General features: G+C 40.7%; 1 protein-coding gene and 1 long non-coding RNA gene across 3 annotated transcripts in view; one reads left to right on the top strand and one right to left on the bottom strand.

The window, feature by feature from the left end:
- SYNPO2 (synaptopodin 2) overlaps window positions 1–27,674 on the top strand; it is a 78,904-nt gene that overhangs the window by 30,854 nt on the left and 20,376 nt on the right. For both annotated transcript variants that reach the window (XM_048304759.1, XM_048304760.1), the window contains exons 2-3: window positions 21,140–21,291; window positions 25,540–26,330. In XM_048304759.1, coding sequence (XP_048160716.1) covers window positions 21,140–21,291; window positions 25,540–26,330 — 943 coding nt within the window. The remainder of the gene's footprint in view (window positions 1–21,139; window positions 21,292–25,539; window positions 26,331–27,674) is intronic.
- On the bottom strand, window positions 21,255–26,694 carry LOC125326478. Its single transcript, XR_007203831.1, has 3 exons — window positions 26,641–26,694; window positions 22,533–22,840; window positions 21,255–22,257 (listed from the first exon to the last, which is right to left on the bottom strand). It is a non-coding gene; the product is annotated as an uncharacterized LOC125326478 (long non-coding RNA).

Raw genomic sequence — 27,674 nt, 5'->3', positions numbered from 1 at the left:
AAATGAAAACTAAACCAGAACAGAATTCTGGACAGAAAACAGAATTTCCATTCCACCACATTTTTTAAGGTGTATCTTCAGGTATAAGAAGTTTCAGTTTTTATGAATCATATTCGGAACTGCTGCAGTCTTTGTAATGGTAACTGACATAATTAAGCCAACTTCCTCCAAGTAAGCTAGTCATCAAAATAACATTGATTTTTACTTTATTGCAAGAGATTTTGAGAAAACATTTTAACAACAAATACCCATCTGGACTACAAGCAAGTGTTAAAAGACAAGTGACTGGTGCCTTGTAAGAATGTATCTTGCATGTTGCAAACTTTGCTGTTATATGCTATGCCTCTTCTAAATACATTGATCCTGTTCCCTTTCCCTTAAGGAAAATCTGGAGAACAGATCTGGATGAAGCATAAATCTCTACATTGGCCATAATTAATTGTAGGGAAAGAATTTATCATTTCATGGTCCACACGTATTTGTATATACCTGAGGGGCAGTACATAACGTTCCCATATTTATTGCTCAGAGCTGAAGCTATAGTTTATACATATCCAATGACTCTCTACAAGCCATTAGTCTTTGAGAAAATCTCCTGCCATTTTGGTACTCGACAGTCTGAATAGGAAGCCAATACAGCTGTTGTGACACCGTGCTCAGAGCAAGTCTAGATGCAGCAATTGTTTGAGAGGATAGACAGCAGTGCTAAATCAAATAGCTAATTTCCTTACATTACCCATGCCAGGAATTGTTGGCGTTTCTTACATCTCACTGCATAAATACAGTAATAAGAAGAAACTTCCCAGAAGTTTTTGTGTGTGTGTGCCTGTTCTGGCCTCAATACTTCAGTCTTGAGCTGAAATTTCAGCGTGTAGGGCCTCTTCAATACAGATGACTCATAACGAAGTATTCTACAAATGCAAGGTGAGCAAGCATCTGCAGGGAATTAGGGTGACGTCAAAGTCATTCCAGATTCTCCATATTAGATATGAACTTGGAAAGGAATGAAGCACTTGTTCATTGAATCATCCAGACACTTAACTCATCTTACCCATAGTTTGGAAGGTAGTTACACTCCCAATAGCAAAAGTGATCTGAAATCTGTTTTGCCAGATGAGACCAGATGAAAGGCCTGATAAAGGCACTGGGAGCTATAGGAGTCTTATTTTCTGTAACCAGACCTTGTTAGAGTCACCAACAAGTGGAGTAACCCTTTCAAGACGATTGCAGAATCCTCTCTAGCACCGACTGTAGCTTCCTGCATTGACCCCACAAGAATGGGAGAGATTCACTCTCTTCTGTGGCTGCTGTCCTCCTGTGTAATCAGCCTGGGCCTTATGGAGTCTCAATTCTGTGCTGTTATTCCAGAAAGGAATGCATTTCTCTTCTATTATGCTATTTCTTTTCAGACACAGAGGTAAAGTGGCTCTGCATTTTCAAGTATTCATGTTGCAGGCACTCTTTCTCTCAAAAATAAGAGGAACCAAGGCTGTTTAGGGCACAATTCAAGACATGTTTGTAATGGGCCTTTTCAGCTACTGTGGCAACTACGCATTCAGTCAGGTCCTGTAGACCAGGCTCCTGGCTGGTTTTCTCCCTTTTCCATAAGATTATTTAGGCGGTTGCTAGCATTGAGCGGAGATGTGTGGGGCTGCTTGAGCCTTGAGAGGTTATTACTCCACTGGTTGGAGCTGAAACCACCTCGTATCTACCAACCACACTGATGACCTCTTGCAATGGGACTCTGTCAAAACCTCAGTCACCATAAATCAGGACTTGTGGCCCGAGTAAAACTTCACTCAAGAACCACTGAAACCAGCTTCTAGCCCAGAGGATTAAACGAGCATAGGCAATTCCTGTCAGAAATTTTCTTAAGCTCTTCTAAAATCCTTCAGTGAAGGAGTTTCCAGGACTCCTAACTTAGCAAAATCTTCCTTTGTCCTCAGAAATACTGAATATGTAAGCTTAAATTTTCTTCACTGCAAAGTTGATTTCTTGCTGTTTTAAGCCTACAAACAAGAACCAACAATTTTACTGCCTTCTTTATAATAGTTTCCTGCTGTCAAGAGGTTAAGTCCTCCCTCCCATCACAGTACTTGCTTTTGTGGGTTTTTTTTTCCAAAAGAGAAAGACTGAATACAGTAAATTCCTCCACAGCTTCCTCATAGGTCATGCTTTCTAACTCTTTGAGCATAGTTACCGATCTACTTTGGACTCTTTCCAATTTGCCCACATCTTTCTGAACTCGACAGGGTACTCACAGTGCCAAGTAAAGATGAATAATTACCTCCCATGTTCTGCAGATTGATCTATCCTATTAATATGGCCCAGGATCACATTTCTCTCTTTTCCTACGGAAAAAGCCCAACATAAAAACATAAAACCCTACCACTTACTTCCTGCCCCAGGCTTACCTGATTTAGTTTAGAACCACACTAAGCACCCCCCAGAACCTCTGTAGCTGAACTGGTGTCCACAAGACACTTCTTGGTTTATAAATTCCATTTTCCAAGTGAAACAGTTTGTGTTACTCTAACGAATTACAAAAATCCACTTTTTGTCTTGCCAGATCATTTTGAATGCGGCTCTTTTACAATGCCAACAATCACACCTCGTGGGCTCTCATCAGTCAATTATATGTGTATACTCTAGCTTCAGTGAGGGATTAATGAAAAGAAGTAATAGAAGGGCATCCTTTTATTGTTTTAAGTATATAACACTGCTTGGATGTAGAATGTTACTTTAAAAAAAAAAACAAAAAACCCCAACATTTTCCAAAGGATCTAACCCTGCAAAGTCAGACAATAATGATAAATGCCTTCAAAGACTTGTAAGGAAATTCCTTCCCTGGTGTCTATGAGTACAACATTAGTAGTTTTCTAATCAAAGATAGAATCTTCTGGCAATAAAGTGTGGTATGCTTCGTGTAAGGAAATACACAAACTCATAGGAGATCTGTCACTAATGATAACAGCCAATTTTCAATCCCATGGGGATATTTTCCTGCCTAGAGAGATTTAGTGAAAATCCTCCTATGTTCACATCAAATAACACGTAAGAAGACAGAGAAGCACAAGAAATGCTCCATCAGAATGGTCTTAGGAGAAAAAAAAGGGTAAAATGTCCCTATTTCAGCTAGATCAAACTTGTGATTCTTACTGTTAATCTGAAGAGACTGTAAAAACAGATCAAGAAATGTGAAAATGGTACTGAAGTATTTGCAATACTTTGAATGCGCAATATGAATGTGCTTACCTCCATCAGAAATTATGTCTTTTAATAAAGCTGCTTGAATATTTCACATCAAATTACTCCTCTTTGCAAAACTGAGCTTTGAAGTCAGTAGCTTTGGGGAGCAAAGAGTTTTAATGAGGGAAAGTCCCAAGCTTTCTGGGTTTTTTGATTGACTGGGTTTTGATGGTTTGTGGGTTAATACCCTCAGCCTAATTGAATAGATCTTAGTGCTCATATTTCACTTTGTCAAAAAATATTCAGACATGGAAAATTACAGAAAAGCCACCCACTACTGTAACTGGAGCTAATATCTTTTGTGTTTGTAGTACTCCTTTCCCTGAGTCTTCATTTTGGCCTTATCTCCTTTTCTTTTTCCCTTGTCCTTGTTTCTCTGCTCCATTTTGCAATATATCAAGACAACAAGATACGCAGTGTAGCAAACAGTACTCTGGCCTGCAAGTTACAGTTACTTACAAAATCATCCTAGTTTAGAATTGTTCCTGTATTAGGTCTATTAAGTAAAAAAAAAGACAAAAACATGATACCTCTACATGTAGGGAATACTGATAGGGAATGAGTGGGAAGTGGGATTATAAGGAAGGAGAGTAATAATTTTTCTGTGATCAGACATTTTCATTTTCCTGACAAGTGGATTTACTGCCCTCTACTGCTTGAGACAAGCACAGAGCAATCAGGGAACAATGAACTTCAGCTGTACCCACAACCTAATTTGTGAAACCTGTAATCAGAAAACAGCAGTTTCACCTGACAAGGAGAATTAAACTAATTAAACTTTGTACAAGTAGCAAAGCTTTCCACTAAAATAACATCCAGTTACAGTGAAGGTCTTTGTTATTATCTCATTAAAGTAAAGCTACATTATATTGCATTGTACAAAGTGCACGGCACGTGTGTGTGCACCCAAGCTACAGGAGCAAAAAAAATCAGTAATTATCAAAACAGATCAAATTCCACCACTCTACTTTGAATGCATAATCTAACTTGTTCAAAGAGAGATTTGGGCCTTCTGGTAGTGATCAACATCCATATAAATCCAGAACTTTATAAAGCTAGAGATAGAAGTTAAATTCATCAAAGTATGATCTTAATAATGTCAGTTACATTTTTATATGCATGCTTTATGATAATTCCATACATTTTTTCTCATATTTTTTTCTGCATCACAAGAAATGAAGAATAGTGGGGTAAAAGGCAAAAAAACCATCCCACATTTGCCTGGTGTTCTTTATATATGATGTTTAAATATTCAGTTTGAATGGCAAACACTTATGGTCACATACAACCAGACAATACTCAAAAGTACTCAACAGAAAAATAACTATTTAGCATTTCCCCTCAATCTTATTTCTTTTACCCAGTTTGTTCACTTCTTTTTTGGACACTCAGTACAAGTATCACAGCATGTATGTTTCAAAACAGCTACACAAAAGGACTCCGGGAGTAGTAAGATTTTTACAAATATTTTGGAAACTGGTGGCTTTTCAAATAAATCTTTATCCTTAACTAATTCAGGCTTGTACAAACGCACGCACAGTGCAGCTGGTTTTTGTAACATTGTGCATTTTGTGCTGCTGAGTTAACCTTCAGCTAATAAGAGGAGGCCTGAGGAAATCACTGTACAATCACGATTTACAGACTGATGGTGTTTGTTTACAGCACATTGATATTGCTTAATCCCATTTGTCTCCTACAGCAGCATTTCAGTAAGAAGATGCTGCTTCGTTTCTTAAAGAAGAGCTTGGGCTCACTATTTTATTTAAAAATTTTTTAGCATGCAGAATATGCTACTGTCTGACATGACTGCAGAATTCTGTGCCCAGAAAACAGACATGTGCTTATCTAGAGGGGCATGAGATACAGACATTAGAACAAAGCTAAAGAAAAAATTGCAGATTCAGTTTATAATGGCATTCATCAGAATTTTGAAGTTAATATAAAAAAAGAGTTTGCAAATGAAATATAAATATAAACCAATTTAAATGATCAAATATATATACTTGTACTAACCATTTTAGACTATCAATCGATGATGATTAAAATTTCAGGTGTGATGTTGTGTCTCCCTGGTTTTCAGGTCTTTCAACTTTTTTCTTCAATGTACCCAGCCAATGTAGCACAAAAAGCTCAAGTGATGCAGGATTATATACCTTGCTGTAATCAAACAAAAAAGAGATCTTGTCTCAGTTAATACTTCTTTTTCTCATATCTGAAAAAGAACCTTGGCGCTTATAGTCCTTTATTATTGCCTTGGAATAGACATTTGTATATTAATGTGTTTGTATTTACATTTTACAAATGGAAACACTATGTAATACATTTGTGTCATTATTAAAAAGGTAGTGTTGATCAAATGGAAGCTTTTAGTTATTTAGCAATTATCAGTTCTGATCTCCCTATGGACAGTAGCTAACAATAAAAACAAATTCAAGTGCAGAACAGTATCTTACAAGTGGAGCATGAAAATTTCAGTGGAAATCACACTGAAGAAGTTACTTGAGAATACGTTTAGTAAGACAAATGACTGAGCAGTTGTGTAACATTTTAAGAAATGGCTTGTCAATCTCAGAAAATTGCTGCGTTTACTAATAAAAGCAAGAAGGAAAATGTTCATTGCCATCTGAATGCACAGCAAGCAAAAGTCAGAATTACCTACTAAACCCTCAGCCGGTTGCTTGTTCGGGAAACAGTGTGGGATTTGTTTAATCCCAGAAGGAAACTGTCCAGGAACTGTGGAAAGACAGCCCAGGATTCCTGCCTGGAGACAGCTGTCAAGGGGATCGAGTGAGGAAGGCGCCTTTGCAGCAGGGTTCGCCGGCACAGCGGAAACGTTTGGGAAGGAAGAGGGGACGGCCATGGGGAGATTTCTTGGGGTCCTCCTCAGAGGAAGGGCAGAGACACCTCAGAGGGCAGAGGGGACTGCGACGGGTGAGGGGCTGCTTTGTGTGGAGCCGCTTCAGGAATGAATACGACAATACAAAAGGCCTTTAGCAGAACGGTATTGCAGAGTTACGGCCACGTTTCCTCAGGTTTTTCAGGAATAACCCCTCGCAATTCCTGCAATTCTCTGACCGCGGGTTGGCCCTCAGCGCTCGCCGCCAGGGGGCAGTGCAACACCACGAAAAAGCGCGGGAAGCGGGGCCCGCTCCCCCCCCCGCCCCATCCCTCAGTTCATTCCCTCAGGTGCAGCCCCTAAACTCGAGCACAAGAAATGCCCTCAGTGCCAGCCGACTGATCCGTCCCTGCCCTATACTCACAGTACTGTTAGTAATTAAAGCTGATTTCACCAATAACTCTGCAAAGGTACCCGCGTGCCTCAACATACTTGAGCTGCTTCTCACGCTGTTAATAATACGCCAGGATCAGTACGTCGTGTGTTTCTAAATGCACATCTAAATGCCAGTAACTTTGTTTCTTTTGAATAACAAATGTCAAAGTAGAGATTGTTATTTCTCCCCCTATTCCCAGCTGAGTGCACTGAGTGGATGAAGGAATTCCCCTCATTCAAGCTGTTCAGCTACTGCTGCTTATGCTTCAGCTTTGCCACCAATCAGTCTGCCCTGTCTTACCTCCTGCGCAACCCAAGACCACTGTCTTTCCTTCTGTTACTGGAATGCACGCATTACTTCTAGCTGATGTGGTTTTTTCACCCCTCATTCAGTGTATCTGTTCCCAGTTCTACTCACCTGAAGCCAAAGAGTTTATGTCACAGCTAGCCAGACAATATAAAAACAGAAGCAGAAACCCCAGGCAAGTTAAGACCAGCATAATTTCAGTCCCGTCCCCAGTTCAGAATTCCTTGCAGGAGCTGTGTTGGACTACAGCAGAAGTGGAACCAGTGTCCTTAATTGAGTTTTGTTACCTCATCTAGTCCTTACTTAAGCAAAACCATATTGGCCCTAGCTGCTGTGCTAACATTGGCGACAGCTGCTAAAACCAGTGTCACCTGGGCTGCCTCTGAAAGTCCAACCAGACCAGAAGCCCAGCAGCTTCTCTCTAAACTGTGGGAGAAATTACATTGAGAACGTTAACTGAGAACACAGGTTCATCCAATTCTGTACAGACCTTTTTCCTGTCTATTAATACAAACCCAGAGATAAGGCTAATGAAGTTAGGTGTTTCCTGGATGATTCTATGTGACCAAAAAACAGGCTTCAGAAGAAGGCTCCCTAGCAAATCCAGAACTTCAGATACTCTTCTATTTTCCACTTCTGTTGCCATTAACTGTGACTACTATTCTGAGCCACTTGACCACTGTCTCTGATGGCTTTGCTGCAATACCCATTCAGTTTAGGTGCACTGTGTACTCAGGATAATTAATAAATCTGTACCTTTAAAGGCTGAATCTGTAACATCAAGCCTTACTTAGTTTCCCCATGAAGGAAATGATGGTTATTTGTGGCATTTTCCTAGTGTTGTCACATGTTGGCATAGCAACTTTTCTTTTGGCACCAAACACTGCTTGGAACTATCTCTTCCCTCTTGCATCATCACTTCAGATCAAGAGCCTTGTCTGACATTTGAATGGCTAAAGCACGTGTTTCAAAAAGTTGAGAGAAGTTAGAATATTGAAAAGCAAATATTCAGTCTTCAGTTTTCATCTCAGTTCCTTCTCCCCCACAAAAGACAACCAAGTGAGAGTATCTTTGTATTTTCCACTTTTATACAGAATTTTTCTTCCCAACTGAGTAACAAATACTCTTATCTATAATAAAAAGGTAATGGTCTCCCCAGCACAGCCTTATATAGTTCTTTGAGTAGAATCTCTCTCTAAAAATAGAAATCTCTTTGACATTGAAGCTCCGGGCAGCAAGGAAACTGTTGCATTTCAAGCTGAAGCTTTTGGAAAGTGTGCTCTGTATTTCCTTTATGAGTGTCCCACAAATGTCCAGAATGCACGACCTGTCCTGTCATGAACTTTGAGCAAACAAGATTTTATTTGTAGCTGATGCTGTTGCAGCAATACCTTCTCAGAAACAAGCAATAAAAAAAGATGCAGCACTGGCAAAAGGTGCTGGATTTACAGCTCTGCAAAAATAACGCTCTTTCTGTCCCGCTCCCCCACCCCCAGACACAACTGCCAGCTTTTCCCAGACTGCCTGACGGGGCAAGATATCCTGAGTTAAGCCCAACACTTGCACTGAGGACAACAGGACAGACGAAAACAAACAAACAGAAATCTCACACATCAGGGCAGCAGTTTTTCCAGTTCTCAGGCAGACATTCCTCCTGGGAATACACAGAAAGGGAAGGGCAGGGGGAACACAAATCCTCTCCATCCAGCTTTTGAAGATGTTGACAACTTGCTCTTACTAAAGTCAGGGACAGAACAAGCCAAGTCTGCCAGCATGCCTGAATTGGAGACTGTAAGAATAGGAGGTCTAATTCCTGGGAGCACTAAGTCCAGGAGCATTAAACAGAGCTCAGCACCTCTGTGTCAGACTGGCCTCAGACACAAATGTGCAAGGGCAACAGCCACAACTGGACTATTGACATGGGAGCCAGAAGTCTGGCTCAGCTTCCACAGTTACCGTCTGAATAAAACAGCATTTCCTCAGTGTTCTGACTACTACTATCCATTTGCCATGCCAAAATAGTTCTTCTTCCAGCACTGTAATATCCCCCTGGCAGCATATTTAACATGAATTTGAAAGTGCTGGTATTTCCAAATTATGAAATATAAGTAAATACTGATCTTAAAATCTGAATGAAGAGATGGTAGAATGATGATTCTAGCCTACCTTGGGAGACATTAATTCTTCATTCAGCCTTCAGTTCCAGGGCAGGTCTCATGCTCTACTTGTAAATACTTAGTTTTTATTCTGGTTGGTGCCACACTGGAATTCTGATACATGGCTTACACAGGATTTCATTTAAGAGCTGAAAGGCAGACCATGATTACTAATCTCTATGTCAATTTTATGAAACCTGCACAAATTGTTACATGTGTTCAAGGGTTGCCTTCACAAGAAAGGATTAAGGGGGTGACAAAGTGATCTTTTCAGTAGAGATACTTATTCCTATTTATAGTTCTCTTTGGTTAAAGCCACTTCAGATTAAGCCACTGGAAAAGAAGGATGAATTCTTGTGACCCTTTGCATCAATCCATCTATGACCAGTTTAGAGCTTGATAAAATTGATAAAATTAAAATTAGGCAAATTCCAGATATATTCTTTAAAAACTGAGACTCAGATAAGGAAATCTTCATGGCAGATTATGGACTTTAATTTTTTGGTTAAAAGCACAGGTTAAAAAACTTGTCCGTTGTTGTTGCCCAGGTGGGTGAGAAAGCCTACAGAGCGAATACTTCTGTCTCCCAGTTCCCTGGAGATTTTGGAAACATCTCTCAGGATTCTCCAGCCACCATTTTCCCCATCATGAGGGCTGCCAGCACAAGCACAGAAACCTCATCTCCTCTTCTGGGAGGAGAAGTAGATCACTGACCTCCCCTGGCAGGCTTTGATATCCTTAGTGTACATCCACCCTCCAAGCCATCATTGCTCCTTTCCTGGCCACCAGGGAGAGGTGAGGCTGATGAACATCCAAATTTCCTGATGAGTCACAAAACAGGAGCTGTCCAGGACAGCAGCCAGGCAACACTGGAAGGCCTTTACATGAACCTACGTGTTGGCGCTCACAAAACATTCACCCGTTTTGGCAGAGCTTTTCCTCCTAAACATCAAGCTGGGTTGGCCTGAGACTGCCTCAGTTTTAAAAGGTTGTTTCAAAACACATTTCAACTACACCCTAAGCACGAGGGATGCTAAGGAAATTAAAAGACCGATACTTGATTCTGCATGCTTTCTTTGACTGTTTAAATTGGGAGACTTGTCTGAAACTCTATTTCATGGTTAAAGCTACTAGTCAATATAAATTTATCCACTACCTGTCAAAGATATGAAGAATCGAGAGATTAGAGAAATGTCAAGGAAGAGTGAAATTTCAGTGGAACAGGCAGTTTTGAAGTTTGTCAGTAAGAACTTTCCTGGGAAGTAGGGAAGCTTGAATCTAGCTGACTTACTTTGAGAAGTGAAAGGAATAGATACAGTTCAAGAGAGAGCAACATGGTGGAGGTTTCATGTGAAACCCTGGTAAACAAAACTAGAAGCTTTCACAGAGGACCATTTTCTTTAGACTAATCCTAAATTTTATTTAGTTGAACACCCCAGCTAAAGATGACTACAAGCAATGGGAGCTGGAACACAGCCCCTGTATAGAGCTCTCAGCTGAGTTTGTGCCACTGTTTGATTCATGCTTCTCCAATGACTTGGAACAGTGTGCTTTCTTGTGAAGATTATTTGGCATTGAGCACTTTGCTTGTGTGTAACACAATAACTGTTTAATGTATATTATCTAGATGCTGCCTTTACCAGATGCTCATGTTACCTTGTTTCTTTGAACAATCTCTCTCATTTGTGCTAATACAGCCACCAGAGCCCCCCTACCCCATAATCTGAGATCTGGCTCAGTTGTGCTGAGCTTTGTACACACAGAAAGCTCCCACAATAAACACAGTGCCACTGCTTTCTCCACTGGGAGTGAAGCAAAGCTTCCAGTTACCTCTGCATGATCCTGCTGGTGTTGACTAAATTGCTGCCTCAGCAGTGAGGCAAGTAGCAAGAAATACATCACTGGGCACACATTTCAGGATAACCTTGACATCATTGACAGTGATAGCTACAGCCCTCACTGAAACAGAAACCTGTAAGGTGGCATTTGTTCCTTCTTGCTGCCTTTGCTATTCCTTTCGGGAGGATGATCATATGCCATGCTCGTGTATTTGCAAGCTCATGACATAATGTTAAGGGATTGTAATAAACAATACCATTTTGGGGAATGGACTGGGGAGACTGAACATTTTAACTGTCACTGGAGTAGTTTTGCTTTAAGGATTAAATGTGTTGTCTCAAATCCAGATTTGTAATGAGAACCCTCCTGTCTTTCCTTCTCTGCCTGTTCCCTGTCCCCCCTGCATGAAGAGAATTTGGGCAGGTGACCAATGGAGTGAAAATGAGACAGGGGAGCCACACAGAACACAGTAATTGATACATGATATGAAGCTAGGAATGAGTGGATTTGACAAAGTGCACACTAGTAAACGGAGCGGCTCATTTGCCTGCCAGTAGGATGGATTTGTAGCCTGTGTGTCACTAAGAAGCCAGTCATCTCCCCTACTCCTACCACCCCAAAAAACCCTCATGCCCCTTGTGTACCCTCCAAAGGTTGCTTAATCTGAAAGGCCGGTCACAAGTCAAAGCATCAAATTACACAAACATGCTTTGGACTAAACTGGGGAAAGTACAAAGACCTCCAGCAAACTAATTCCTTTTTTTTTTTTTCCTTTTTTAATAAACTGAAGAGTTTAGTTACTTCTCACATACCTTTGCTGTTTTCTCCCAGCAGCAACAAGTCTAAGCTAGAAATGTTCTTTGTAACAGTGTGCATATATTATATGCCATCATTCTCTTAGCACCCCCAGAAGGTAGGTCCTTTCAGGTGGCAGGTTTTGCTTTTTACCTTTCATTTACCTTGCTTTGACTGCAATTTTGGTATAAGAAATGTGACCCTTTTTCTACTGGAAACACCCAGGGCCTGATCTTGGCACCATACAAATACTACAAGCATATTGCTGTTCCTCTACTCTCTCAGTGACAAGAGCTCAGCCCCAGATTAGGCAGTGGATACACTCACCACAAGAACTGTCTATTGTAGCACTTCACATGTTGCCTTCAAGTGTTCAGCAGCAGATAATAAAGACATTTTAAATCTCTGCTTATTCTCCCTTAACCTTATCACAGAAATTCTCATCTCCAGGACATAAAGTATACTGCAGTTAAAGACTTTTGATTCTACCTTTATACTAAAGCACTCAGTAAAGGTGCACTATTTTCTCAATCCCAAAGAAGCCTTGACAATTCAATTATCTCTCTGCGTGGGGAGCAGTGAGAAGGAAGAAATGAAAATGTAGCTACAGCATTCATGGAGAGATCAACGTTGGTTAGGACTTAAAAATAAGGCAGGAAGCACACAGCCAGTCATTGCTCAAGCAAGGCAAGAAGAAAAGGGGAATAGAAATAGAGCAGACGATGTACATCTACCCTACTGAAAAGCAATGGCATCATTCCTCTCCTTGCCGCATGATCCCCAATGGCAAAAATTCACTGTAAAAATGCAAATCAGCAGCACATTTTAGTTTTGACACATCATCTACAAGTATGCAATAGTACACCCCAAGAAAGGCTATGCACTGGATGTGTTGTACAAAATGAACAGCAGACTTCAAGTGCTGTGCACCCAAGCTCACTGTTGGGAAATCTGCTGCGTCGCCAGCATACCAGATCAATATTTCAGAGGTCATTACCTCATCCCTTCTTCAGCTGCTAACTGGATTTCTGCCAGAAAAGGGCAACTACCAGTAAGATGATACACCAGTACATTAGGCTAGGCTTTTGGGAATTTGAGCAGGCTTTTCTTTTCACTGAGATCAGTCTGCTCTCTGGGTACAAATGGCACAAATGCTCTGTCAATATATAAATGGCTAAACAGGTTCTGTAACCCTCCCATGACAGAATGTGCAAGAAGATGTACCAAAATGCATTTGTCAAATAGACACTGAAGAGAACTGATCTTTTATGTAAGTACTTCTGATGTTGTGGGAAGGAGACAAGAGTCACCAAACTGATCCAGAATCAAGAAATGTGATTTCACATGTACAGTGCAGCAGAAGAACTGCAGACAGAGTTAATCAAAAAGTAGACTAATAACTACCTGGTACCGTCTCCCCTCTACAAGAATGTCCCATGAACTTTTACATGAGCAAACCATGATTGAAATTCTGCTTTAGCTGTGAGTTGCTAAGTAAAGCCAGAACATTTGCCATGGGATCAATGGATTTTAAAGTTAAAAAGTACCTTTGTTTAGTGCGGCTTGGCATCCTAGATCTCCTATTTGCCATAAGCTAATACAATCTTACACCAGTGTTCAATTTTTCCAGTGATGATCTTAGCGATAATCGGTGGTAGCACCCCCATGCATTCAAAGTGTGATATCCTACCTCCCCCTTCTGGAAAGACTTTTTGAACATTTAGTAACAAAACTATGTGTGGACACATTAACTATTTTCTCCTTTGATGTCTCTAATGTTATTTTGTCTCATAACCCATTTAGAAATACAATTACCTTTACAGACAGACATGAAAATGGATGTCTCTAGGAGCTTTCCCGTAAGACCAGAAGGAGAAGAGTACTGAACTGCCCAATTCCCCATATCCTTATCCTGGTACAGGGAAGAATTTGCTGAGAGGAAATATTCTGTGCTTACCTTACAAGCCAAAGATACTTCATTATTCAAAGCTTCCTCTCAGGAAAACAATTTGGGAGATAACTTAGAAGTATCTTTGTTTAACCCAGTTAATTAGCAGGCATTTTGCATTGTCTCACGAGTCTTACTGTGTAAAAAATTGTAACTATACACAATCCCCAAAGGAGTGGACATAGAGACTTCAAGGTAAAATATAGAAAACTACTTTATACTCATACTATCTCTATTCATATTATCTATATTTAGAGTAGCTAAAGTCACAGCACTTGAGCTTTAGCTCTGGGGCAAGGCTCCTCACTGCATTCCCATACATTCAGAAGAGCTGGGGAGGGCTTGGATGTCACAATCCCAGTGAATTTGCCCTGTCTGGAGGTTTTACATTGTGACTTTTATCCTGACTGATTCTGAAAGGAGGTAGCTTATCTGGTAGAGAAATTCAGTCCAGAGAGGATGAGAACTGCAATCATCTTGACGCAAAGTCACCTCCAGGCAGCACAGATGCAAATAGCTCAAGCCACATTATGCAGCAGACTCATGCTCAAGTATAGGCATGGCTAATGAAAGCAGACTAAGATTTGGTATGCTGGCTCTAAAGAGGCCCTCTGTAAGAGTAAAATGCAGGCAGCCATGGTGGAGTCTGTATACAGAATACATACACCCAGGTAGGTCATCCCACTACAACTCCAGTCAATGACACTCTTATCTCAATAGCATTTCACCCATTTACTCAAAATGCAATCCTTAAGCTTGAGCCCTGTCCTGCCAAAAATGCCTTCAGCGTAGACCAGAACCTGGTATTTGCAATGAATTTATGTGGATGCAAAGCCCAGACAGGAGTTCTAGGCAAGAATATTTCCTAATTATATGGCTTTTTAAAACCTCTCAAGGACTTCCTCAACTATGCTACCATTAGTTAAATCTACAAGTGGCTCAAATTCCCTTCCTGAAGATGTGATGACTCTTTCCTGTCTGCTTATTGCTATCTGTCTACTGACAACTACTTTCCCATTATATACATATTAAAATTAAGAACACACAGGTCTTCCAGTTTTCCTCATGTATGGGCACTTTTTTCCTTAAAACTCATTATTTATACAGCCCACACTATAACTTGTGATGGCGATGCTTGGGGATGGGGAAGAGAGCGTTAAGGTAGAAATAAGTTTGGATGTTCTCATTGTAAACCTGACTTAAAACCCACCCAGAAACCACGGAGAAAACAAGGGGATGGGAGCTTGTCCCTTCTTCACCTCCTCTGATTTAGCAATAGCAGTGTTTACTAGCCTGGAGTCTCCGAGCTATTTAAAGGATCTACAGAGATCCCTAAAAACACCCAAGCACATCAGGAGGTAGGCTTAGCTTACTGTACAGTCCTTCATATCTAAACCCCAAAAAGCTCACTTACTGAAGGCTACTTTTCTGTCTAAAGGAATCCTGCATGCATAACCATTGCAAAACAAGGCCCTAGAGCCTTACTTATAAACTGTGGCTGAATTATGCGAGTTGTAGCTTCATTTTTAATTCCCTAACTTCATACAAGTCAAACAACTAATACACTAACAAGTGTCCCTTAGTGCTTCTGCTTCCTGCTCATAGCAAAGCACTGTACATCGTTCATTTTATTAGAGTGATAGATAACTTTTAAATATATTTAAATACTTTTACCAGCCCCTGACTTTGCTGTAGGGTTTATAATGGAAGAGATGAAGTGCTTTTTTTGGTGGGTTTTGGGGTTTTTTTAAAAATACTGTCTCCAGGAAACACTGGTCTTTGATCCCTGATCCTGAACTTCATGACTAACACTTAGCTAATCAATTAATGAGAAAAAATAACTTCTGGAAAGTATGAGCTAATGTCTGATAAAATTAAACTAAGTAGTGAATATATTAATTTATTTATGCTGGCCTCAAATATATTTGAGAAAAACATGCTAGCCAGATAAATTTATTGCAGCAATCAACAGGCAGGCCTTTAACTGTGGTAATACTGATTTGTACTTAGTTAAGCGGCAAAGCTGAGTTCCACTACACTTTGTGTACTTTCACATGTAGTACGATTTGCCACTTTGTCAGTAAGCAGAATACAACTTTCTTTAATTACATAGATTTTGGATCACTTCATCACGTCTCCTGTCTTTTCACTTTGAATTGCCACCTCCTTTATGGCCAGGACTAGGTCATATTGAAGTCAGTTGACTTCTTGTTATTTCTGACACATAACCCCATTCAACTTGGATTTTTAACATAATTATACTTTCTGTCAAAATTAAGGTAACTGACCATATTAAAGAAAAATAGATTTAGAAAAATCAGAGCTGTATTCAGGGTGTCAAATGTTAGAAGTGTAAGTTGTTTCTTTTAGGGAAAAAAAATTACGTATGAAAGCAGTGTATCAAACACTTGCTGCTTTAATATTAGTATGAACATCCAAAGAAGAAGCAGAGTCTCCCCACTCCCGCTTTCCTGCATAGTGACACCTGTTTTCTCTGCTTCTTTACCATTTCATATCTCTGGAAATAGAACAACTAAAAAAAACCTCAACACAAGGCACATTTAAACAAAGTCACTCCATTAGTTAATTGTTAGAGTTCTATAGAGAAAGGGTACTAATCCCAATATTTAGGTTAATGATTATTTTTAAAAAGCTACTTAATAGAAATTTCTTAAACACATTTCTGCAGTACTGATAATCAAAAGACATGAAAGGGCACAGTTTGCTACTGTAGTAAAAATTACTGCATTAAAATCTGGCTAGTTGTTGGGTCTGAGAAGGTAACATTAATCTAGGGAATCATTCAAAGTAGTCAAAGGACATGTTCTTGTTAGGCACCCTTCACCTTTTGGTACTAATGTTTAATCACCAGTTTAAAAGAAAACACAAAGTCACTGCTGGTAAAGTTTGTAGCTGACATAACTAAAGTAGTAAACAATAATAAGGATGGACAACTGATCTACAGAAGTCCCTTGCCCGGTAAGCCTTGCTCTTCTGGACAACATATTTCATCACAGCAAAACACAAGGCCAGCCACCAAAGACCCAAACCTAACACTGAGGACACACAGGTAAATAAGGTTCACAGGAATCAGCTTTGAGCCTTGAGGGCCAACAACAGCTCAGATGAGGCTTCAGGAGTCAGACAGGATATTCACCTGAATAGGCTCTTCCAGAGGTGACCCCACAATGAAAGAAACTACTCTGCCTGTATGAGCAAGGGGACTGAAATGGCAGGGAAGAATATTTCCACTACTAAATTGCCATTCCAGTGGCAATATTTCCTGTTCTGCTGTTCAAAAGCTGCTGTCAAACTGAAAAAAGGATCAGTAAATAATTTTGAAAATAACTCACGGTTTGGAAAGCTTGCTTTAAATTCAGAATTTTACTGTGCAAATTATGTGTATTTTAAACCTACATAAATCTTATTTTATTAGATAAAATTTTAGACTAAATGGACTGTGCTTATGCTCATATTGCTCATTTTCTGAGATTGGTTGCTCAGTCAGGCTATACCTGATGCGCAGCACTTAGACTCACATCCCAGATAAAGTTGTGTACTCCAAGCTCCAGAATAAACCAAAGTCCAGGATAAGATTAAGATACACATCATCCTTCCCAAAAATCACTGGTAAAACCAAGATGATGAAACATCCTAATAATTTTTTGTTGTGCGATTAGAGAACTGGACTGCAGAGTGTCCTCAAGTCCATTTGCCTCACTTTAAACTACAACTCACTGACCTTGTTACCAGGTTCAACATACCTCAACTCTGATCTGCTTATTACAGGGCTCAGACATACACCCAAAATCATCAGCTGGTCAGCTGAGCCCCAGTTGTTGTCTGTGCATCCACTTGCAGCCACAACAAGTAACAGGTGCATCTACTCCAGCTTTTCAGCTTTATCGGGATAACATTTTTTGAAGCAAATGTCTCTGTTATTCCTGATTTACCATATGTTGCTTCATAGCATGGAACAGTTTTGGGTTGTACAAACGGGAGTGCTTTCAGATTAAATCAAAGGAGATCTGGTTACTTGGGAAGGAGTCTCCAGTTGGATAGGAGAAGGAGACTTGATCTAGTTTAAATTAAAAGCACTACACCATACACAGAATGAGGGCTGGGCACTCCCATTCACTTTCTCTAAAAAATACCCCTTTTGCCCAGACTAACATGAGCACAGCCACTGTGTATCCATCCATTTATTCCTTTTTTACTGGTTAAGAAACTGACTGGAACTGTCATGTGCTGTAGGCATCCATGGCTACTCCAGCCCCAGCAGCATCCCACAGGCACCACCAAAGCTCCTATCCCACACTTTACCCACATACCTGTGTCTTTGGGAGGTGATCTCTCACCAGGCCAGCACAACACCCAGACCTTGCTCACTCACAGTTTCCACCTGAAGTGTTCACAGACCCTTCTGAACAGCCTCTGGACAGCCCCCAGACCCTGCTGCCTCTGAACTGGTGCCAGGGGGTCCTGGATCTTCTGTGGTGCTCAGATAACAGCAAACATCCAGGCTAAGTCCTTCACATAGCAAGTTTCTCCTAAGTTTAATATTTCTGTGGATATGAGGAATTGCTCAGGACTTGACATTTTAATCAGCAAAGGGCACTCCTGATAGTGAGAAATTCTGGATACAGGAGAGGTCTGGAAATAAAAAGAAATTACATACTTCAGGTACATTGAATAATAAAGAGTCCTGACTGAGGGGGAACAGGAAAGCAATAGAGGCAGCACCAGCTGAAAATGGGGTGGAGCTCTTTGAGGCGCCCAGTAGCAGCTGGTATCTTGACAGGTTCAGCACTAACAGCACCAGCTCAGTTTTCCTATGTTATACTGGTATTGCAGGCATTACAAAACTAAGAAAATCTTTACAAACATATTATTCTTGTAGTGAGATCCTACTCAAAAACTTTATGCAAAAACCCACTTCTTCTTAAGAAAAACTTCAAGTGCATAGGAGAAACAAGTACCTGAGAAAGCCAGGGCTGCACTATGAAGCAAGAGCAATCACTGGTTTTTTAAGAATCTCTCCTGCTTTACAGCCAAATATGCTTTGCTTTAAGTTCCCAAGAACTGGATAAAGGTTTCTTACTGTCCTCTGTGTGACCAAGTTGTATTTCTGCTAACAAAGACAGCTTTTGTTTCCCAGTGGCCTCCTCAAAGGCTTACTGCCAAAACTGCCTTTGAGAGAAAACTGTCCACTGAATACATTTTACCAGGAAGATCTTTCTTTCCACAAATCTTCTTGGAATTTTGTTGTTGTTGTTCTGGGTGGGTCTTTCTATTTAGTATTTATTTATTTTTATTATTTTTCCCAGAAATCTGAAAAGTCTCTGTTTACATGAGTAAATTATTTATTCTTTTTTGTGGGTTTCCAGTGAAAACAAATAAAGCCAGAAACAATTACAGCTTGCCTGGCAAAGCAGTCTACGTATTGTTGAGTAAGCTGCTGTTATGCTGAGGCTGAAATAACACAAATGATGATGGGATATTCTACCCTAGCAGCAACCTGCCATAATTTATCCCTGAATCTGCCTTGCTGATTTTCTTCTTCTGAGTGCTCTGTCCCTTTTTATTACCCCAACAGAAGCACCAAAAAAACCAAAACAAAACAAAAAAACACCAAAAAAGAACCCACCAAAAAACCAAACCCAAACCAAAAAAACAAAACCAAAAAAACCCCCCAAAAAACAATACTGAGGTGATTTTATACAGACATTGTTCAAATTTGGAAGGCTGATTTTTGTATGAAGTTCCAAATATCAGAATTGTGATCTCTCAATAATTCACAAGGCAGAAAAATGGACTGAAATGATCTTTTAAGATCTTTGAAAAGAAAATCAATCCCCTTGTCTGTTTTTTTTCTTTTTAATGCTTCTCAAACACTAAATAAAGAAAGAGAAACAAGTGTTCTCACAATCTAGGTATCACATTATACTATTTCAGAGTTCACAGGTTTCTATAATGGATGTTTATAGATTTTCTGAAAAAGGGTCCCTCAAAATTCTTCATGGCATCTACATTAAATATTTATGTTCAGGTCTAGGATGTCTTGTAAAATTTTAATAGCATACCCTCCTATTTGAAAAAAGACAGTAACTAAATCTCCACCCAAATCCTAGCTCATTTATGAAGCAAAACCTCTAAACACTGTCTAAAGTGTCATTTCTTCCCAAGGCACAAGGATGTTTATGCTCTTGTCTAAGGGAAGATAAACAGAGCAGCATACCACTCCATATTTGTAAATGTTAACTCTGCAAGGTAGAAACTGGCTTCTGTATGCACCAGGCTGCTGTTCCTTCACTGCTCCAAGAGCCATAATATGACATATGGGAATGTGTAAATCAAAACAGCAGAGATAGATGTGGTGGCCCTGCCACAGAAAAACGTGCAGTCTTACTCTTTGTGCGCCCCATCATCCTGACTCCAAGGAACTTCCTTTCTGAAATGCATCTTAGGTACCAGCCCAGTGGCTTAATAGAAAGTTTGGGACAGTTCCATGAGTCTGTGGGCCAGTTCTACCCTCAAATCTGGAGTATATCAGAAGTAGCTTCCTTACAGTTGGTAGGGACTGGCTCTGCCACTGTGAGTGTGGTAGAACTATGCTACTTCTTTAAAAATTTTCAAGAAAACACTATGAGAATTAACAAGGGTAACACATTGAATCAACAACTGGATATGGTATAAGGCCAAAGTACTCACACCAACAGGTAGCAGATTGAGATCAAAGAATCCAAGGCCAGCCCTTTTATGTGTATGTGTCATTCTAAAATAGACTCCTGCAAGAATCCTGGTCAATATAACACACTCTTTGCCAAATACATACTTTAAAAATAGCAGTCAACTGTACGGCATACCTTGAGTGGTGTTAGAGCTGTCTAAGTTTTGTTATACAAAGACTGTGAGAAGTTACAACACACTGCCAGTGGAAAAAGAAGAGAAACAGCAAAAACTGAGCTGCAGAGGATTCTTGAATGAGAACTTAACAGGGAGGGTTAGACCATAACAGGCGTGCCTTAACTTTAATAAATCAGGGCACTTACTCACATGACTAAACATGGATTTAGGATCTCCAGGGATGCAGATGTTTATAGTTTGGGGACTAAAGCTTCAGTTGGGCATCTAAGGAAATGTAGATATTGACACTCTGCCCAGAGAGGCCTGAATTTACACACTCTTCTTTTACAATCTCAGTGCAGATTTCAGCTTTTAGTAGTCTTCATTTTCAGAGAAACTAATGAGAGTTTTTTGCATTTCTGCTCAACTGTGATCAACTGATTGTTGTCTGTACTAAACTTCTGCGTCTCCCAGTTTTAAAAGAATCAATCCAGCCTGTTTGACATCTAGCTCACAAGTTCATTAAAGCAGAAGGTTTTGTATTTTACTGACCAGAACAATATTAACCTCAACTGAGACAGGTTATTAATTTGTGTTACCACCAATTTGTTTATGATCAATATTACTGATCCTTTTGTACAGACAAAAGCATGTTGAGGACATGGTTACTTCTGTTCTCAGACAAACATTAATTGTGTAATTTGGAATTTGTTTTTGACTCATTGTAGGTTCGCAGCAAAAGCAAAGCAGCCAAGGCTGGACTGTGCGAGGGGGATGAGGTGGTGTCTATCAATGGCAAGCCTTGTGGAGACCTAACCTATGCTGAGGTCATCGTTCTGATGGAAAGCCTGACTGACATCCTGCAGATGCTTGTCAAGAGGTACAGGAATGCTCAGGATGCTTTGGTGCAATTCAGTGAATCACCTGGAAAATGTTGGCTTTGAACACACTCCTTTTGCAGCCTTATACTGAGAGGTTCTGATAGTCCTGTTGTTAGTGTCTGTAACGCTGCTAGGATGGAAAAGGGAGGGAAGACAGAGAATTTGAGCTGAAGGAATTAATGTATATACTTTGAACAGCAGCGGTCAGGCACAGAATTAATAGTACAGTCTCCAAATATAAGTATTAATACTTGCAAGGTGTTCACTACCATATATGCATATTGCAGAGCCTTGAGTTCAGTTATTCTCTCCACCCCTTTGAAGCAGTGAAGTGCTGTTATTCCCCATAGATATGGAAGTGAGGCTTACAAAAAACAAAGGCTTTATACATGGACAAACTGTGTTACACAGATATGCCTCGATGATGACATGGCAAATGGTCTTCTTGGGTGGCAAAATGTGTTAGTAGTCAGGAGGAGGAGAGGGCCTGGAAGTCACGAATTCTATTTCTGTAGCTGTTATCACCTCACTCGATGAGGTGGGGGAAGTCACAGCTCTCTGGGTTTCAGTTTCTGCCTTTGTAAAATAGTGAGAGGGAATTTCAGTTTTCTTTGAAAATGCTTTGAGTTTCTTAGAGCAGAGAAGCTTCATGCAAACTTGCAAGCAGGCCAGCTCACTGAACATCAGTCTATTCCAATGCCTGCTCTGTAATTGCCATCAGTGTAATAAATGCAACCTGAGTTCAGAGCCACCTACAGTAAAGCACATCCTCCCCAGACAGTGAATTCAGACAGGATGAACTCTGAATTGGCTTCAGTGGGGGTAAGAAGAGGAAGAAAAAGTCTTGAAACTCCCACACTCCTTGTAAGGACTTAAGGCTTCCCCCAGAGCTACTGCAGCTCCCTCTCACAGGCAGGACCAGGAAAGGATCAGGATTCGTCATGACAGCTAACAGAGCAGCGTCCCTGAAAAGGATGAAAACAGGCACTTGTTTCTGGCTACCAGGGATGTCTACACAGCATGTGAAATTCCTCCTGGTTCCTGCAACCTGCACAAAGGAGCTTTCTTCAAGTGCCTAGCAGTTCAAAGTAACAATCTACCTTCAAAACAAGATGCTCTCAAGGAGTGCTTATTTTAACAGACATTTTGCATGGCCTGTCTGTTCAGGCTGTTTGGGGCTGAGTAATGGATTAGTGTGACAGGATCAGGAGGACGATGGTAACTGAGGATTAGAGCTTACCTCCCCCAGAGTGCACAGCTCTTGCTCCTGGTTCAACAGGGGACCAGCTGAGTGTTCCTCATGTGATAGCTGCATTCTTCTGTTTTTAATTCATAATGTGACTATTGGAACTGCATTTGTAAGAATGATATTTGTGGCTGACCAGCTGTCTTCTCTTCAGTCATAGAAATAGCTCCACATACTTTGACTCCTGCCTGTTGCTGTTCCATAACTGATATTTCAGTTGTCTGAAGGCCACAGGATGCTGCAGCTGAAAGGGACTCTCCATTGCCCCCGCTTGAATATATGGTGAACATTCAAGGCATGTCCTGAAAATCAGAACCAAAACAGAGTGTTTAGACCACATAATTCAGTGTTTCATGGAATGAAACCATTCAGAAATTTTAAGAAAATTGCAGTTGCTCAGCACTCTGAAAGTGACTAAAATGTTCTAAAGAAACTCACTGTAAGAATTTTTAAATTTCTTCTCATCAGCTCATCTCTCCCAAATCCCAGACCCTGCTGTCAGTATCTTCCCAGGTATGGGAGAATAGACTGAAACACTTCTCTTGCCCTCCCACCTCGTTTGTGGGTACTATCCCTCTCAGCACTACCCCCAGAAGGATTTTTCAGGAAGTGTCTTAGCATCCTTTGAGAGCAATGAGAAGCAAATCCTTCCTCTCCTGACTAGCCACTTCTTAGCAGACACCTCAAGAAAATGCTAGAAATCATGAGGAAAGAATAATTAAAGTGGTATTCCACTGGTGATCTTTTCACCTAAGTATCTTTTGTTAGCAGGGAAGAATAATTTCCATTGGGAAGCTCCTGGCTGTTCCTGAACTTTTTGCATGAAGGATGCGATTTTCACAGGCACTAACTGTTGACCTAATTCTGCTCTTACAACTCTTACTGGGAGGAAAATTGGGCTTTTAAAGTAGTTTTTAAAATGCTACTTGGTCTTTGATGTCTACCAAAGTTTTCCCAATGCCCTGTAAGCCACAGCAAGTCACTGACCAGCAGCAGTGCCCAGAAAATGCTCAGTTTACAGGATGAGAGGAAAGCAACACCCTGCAGGGCGGGCACTCCCAGATGCCATGTGGGGGAGCATCTCACTGACCTTCCCGGCAAATGCTGAGCAGATGGATCTGGGAAACATGGAGAGAGGGGACAGACACTGAAACGCCAGCCTGCCCTCCTCACATCAGTGTTAGCAGCTCCTGGGCTACTGCTGAGTCTGGAGAGAACCTTTCTAGGGGGAAGAAGGGAGTGCTCAGTGCATGCCAGCATGAAATGCACCATGTAGGGAGGAAAACATGAGCCTGCAACAAACCCTGCCACACTGACTCCATGAGTTCTGCTTCCTTCCTGGAATTACACCAGGGCTGTTGTTCCTGCAGGGAGCTGGAAAGGCCCGCAACAAAAACAAAAATTTCACAAAACAGAATATGAAATGACAAAAAGGAAATCATACCCAGTATTCTGCCTTTTGACAGAGGATACACATTTATGTCTATATAGAGTAGAAGTATATCCATACATAGCAAGGGCCTTTTAAGGCGGAAATCTTTCTCTTCCACACAGACAATCACTCAGCTACCAATAAAGGCTAACATTTAGCTGGCCCAGCCCCCAGTCCGTATCTTACAAGGAAATGTTTACAGATTTCTGTAATCTATCTCTGCTTGAGAGCAGTACAATTGATCATCCAAATAGCATCATACGATGGGATCCAGCAGCATTCACAAGGAGCTCCCTAAATTAAAATCTGTCTGACCTTCACAAAGCCCCATATGTGATGAAATGGATGTTACTCATTTCGTGTTATTTGAGGCAGACCCAGACTGCCACAGGCAGTAAGCTGCATGCCTAAAAAGCAAGTGATATTGAAGTTTCTTCAGCGCACTGACAGATTTGTTCCTTCTGCTGCTTCTTCCAACCTTTATTTCTAAGGGGTTCCAAAGTTTTAGAATAGCCAGGGCTGCTGTTGATTTCAAAAATCTCCATAGTACTTGATATTAATACTTTACTGGCGACACCTACCACTTCCCTCATTTGAAAAAGTGCTTTGCTACCTTCTAGCAAATAGAAACTCTTAATAACATGCTGCAGCCTTGCTGTACAGACAAGGTTTCTCCTCAAATTAATAGTAGGCAGTATGGTCCAGAGTACTGAAAGAAGGAGCTAAAGAGTATACCAGGTGTCCTTAACACCAGTAAAACAGCCTAACTGAGCCAGAGGACTTAATAGTTTAGAAAAATGAGCTACGCTGAAATATAGTGTAGGTTTCACAAATAAAAATGACATTTTCCAGTTAGAAATAATATATTTTTAAACAAGTAGGAAATACTGTATAGGTTCACTGCCCTTTTATGCTGGATCACTGGAATAGGCCCAGAATATTTTAATTAATCCATGATATATAAGGATGATGATCCTCACAGGAATTCTTTGAATGTGTATTTCAAGTATTTATTTCCCTCCCTCTGATCCTTATCCAGTACTTCTCTATTCCTTAGAGAGTGAATGATTTGGGACAGGAACCACATGTAAGGATGGTGCCTAAAACAGTAGCAGTAGTGGCTACAGAGCCAAAAATTAACCACTCCTCTGGTGTCATGCAAAGTTAATTTTCTCGCGGACATGTGAAATATGAAGAAGTATTGTCTCAAAAGTCTCAGCAGCATTTCTCTGGAAACCCTATGACAGAAATGTGTCTGTGAAAGCACACTGATGTTAAGAATGATACAGTTCCACATTTCAGGTTAGTAGTGGGGTCATGGTTCTACCAGTGTTGTGTAATTTCCCTCTTACTGAACTGCTAAGTTGAAGAATTTTGAAAGATACAAATATGCTTCTATTTAAGACCTCTGCATTGTGGAAAAACTCTTTTATTTAAATGGATCTGCTAGAAGGTACCACAATTAATTAGGGTGGGGAAATGCTATGCAGAAATTGCCTTTGTAACTGTCTATTTACAATGGCTGTGCTTACAGCAGCTTAATTTCTTGAATTGTTTATGTATGTGCAGATCCTCCAGTGGAATAAATGACACCTTGAGTGCTGAAAGAGAAAATGGGAAGCACAAGAGCATAAAAACTGAGGACTATAGGGAGAACACCACACTGCAAATGAACACAGCGCAAGAGATACCCCATGGAGATTTGTGCATCACAGAGATTTACAGTGGGACTCACCACGGAGCAGCAGAAAGCAACACACACTTTTCTGAAACAAAGCAAGAGACCACACAAAGCCACAGAATTCCTCCTAAAGTGATAGGAACCCCCAAGGTGCTTGTGACAGATGAGGCTGCTTTCAGAGGGACGGCAGAAGAAAGGCCAGGTGCTATGGTTGAGCTGCAGTTGTCCCTCTCAAATGACATGCACAAGGCCACCAATGCTCCTGCTGTGACTCTGTTGGGGGCAGAAAAGTGCCCCCCTCCAGGCAAAGGACCCGGTGCACCACAGGACGGGAGCAGCCCCCTCATCGCAGTTCCCCTGGGTGTGAAGGAGGGCAACATCCAGTGGTCAAACAAAGTAGTCCAGTTTTCTAGCAGCAAAGAGGTCAAGAGGATCCAAGGTGCAGTTCCATCTATCCCCAGGGTGGAGGTGATCCTAGACTGCTCAGACAGGGAGAAGGAAACACCCAGGTCTCAGTCTGAAAGGGGGTGTGTTGATTCTCAAGTAGAAGGAGGGCAGTCAGAAGCACCTCCTTCCCTCCTCTCCTTTGCAATCTCACCAGAAGCCACAGAGCAGGGAGAAGACAGCAAGCACTCGGAAAAGGATCACAGACCTCTCAAGCACAGGGCAAGGCACGCAAGTGAGTATATCCCATCTAATCATTTGCACTGCCTGAGGGCATGTTTTGTAGCTTTAGATATAATTTCAGGGTTTAGAATGCATTAGAAAAAAAAAGTTTAGAGATTTTTTCTGCAGTTTCCTAACTTTCCCTCTCTCTTTTTCTTTCAAATGATGTTTATGTTCTTGCTTTATATATTTTTTCAGGGTAATACAATGCTCCTGGTGACGAGCCAAGAGTGTACCCATGCCTTAACTGTGCTGAATAACTTTGCTTAGTAGACTAACACTTTGAAATTAACTCATGACTTGGTCCAACTAAAAATACTTACATCTCCAGAAAGGGCTGAACTCTGCTGGTCTTCTAATGCATATACAGTGGCAATCTGTAAAATATTAACAAAAAGAGCAAGTTGCTTGCACATGTCTAAGTGAATCCTGTGGATTTCTCCTTTTATAGCAAAAGCTTTGCGTTGTCATTTGCATCATCTAAAACCAAAGCCATGCCACTGCTTTGAAAAGTTAACAAAAAAGTCTAGCAGCAAAGCTTGATGTTGCCTGCAGAAGAGATTTTGACAGACACCAGCATGTGTATAACTGTTACATGATCCTTTTGGTTTTGTCAGCCTTCTCTAGACTGTAAAGTGAACATGTTATTTCTCCTGACTCCCAGACCCAGAGGTCAGCTTCAAAATGTGTCCAAGAAGTTTACATGGAAGCAAACTTGCCACTGGAGCCAATATTGATTAACTGGGTGTATATATGCATTATTAATTAATTAATCTATTTATTTCTTTGTTATTTTATTCATCTGGGACCTTTCTATTGGTTGCTTGCTCCTTCCCAACAATGTGAAGAATCCTGTCTGGGGATTTAGTAGCAGTATGCCAAAGGTGCTTGAATGTGTGCAGTGAGATACTGTAGCGACAAACTATTTCATATGCAGCGCTGGAACTCCTCTGCTAACCCACTGCTAATTCCTCTGGAAGTGTATTTTTAGCATGATAACCATTTGTGTCTCATTGGCAAGTGGATTAGGCAGTTACTTATGCCTAAGTGTCTGTATGCAACCTACATATTTTGGGCATATTAAATGAAGTATGAAAGAAAAGTGCACATGCGTCACATTTTGGCTGCGAAGTCAGAACCAACTGTGGGACTGTGCCTGCATTTCCTAGAGAATTACTTGCAGTGCCTGTCTTAAAAGGCAAAAGTATGAACTACTTTTCACATGATAAACTCTTCTTTCAAGTACAATACAGATCCTGTCCTTTTCCCATGTAAACTATGACAATCTCATGTCTTCTAAACTAGTGGCAACAAGTGAATTGCCAAGCATAGGGAATACTCTGTGTGCAGCAAATAC

This window comes from Corvus hawaiiensis, chromosome 5 (assembly GCF_020740725.1).
Source record: "Corvus hawaiiensis isolate bCorHaw1 chromosome 5, bCorHaw1.pri.cur, whole genome shotgun sequence".
Lineage (NCBI taxonomy): Eukaryota > Metazoa > Chordata > Aves > Passeriformes > Corvidae > Corvus > Corvus hawaiiensis.
Note: the sequence above shows the minus strand (reverse complement) of the source record. Positions and strands in the feature narration are given on the sequence as shown.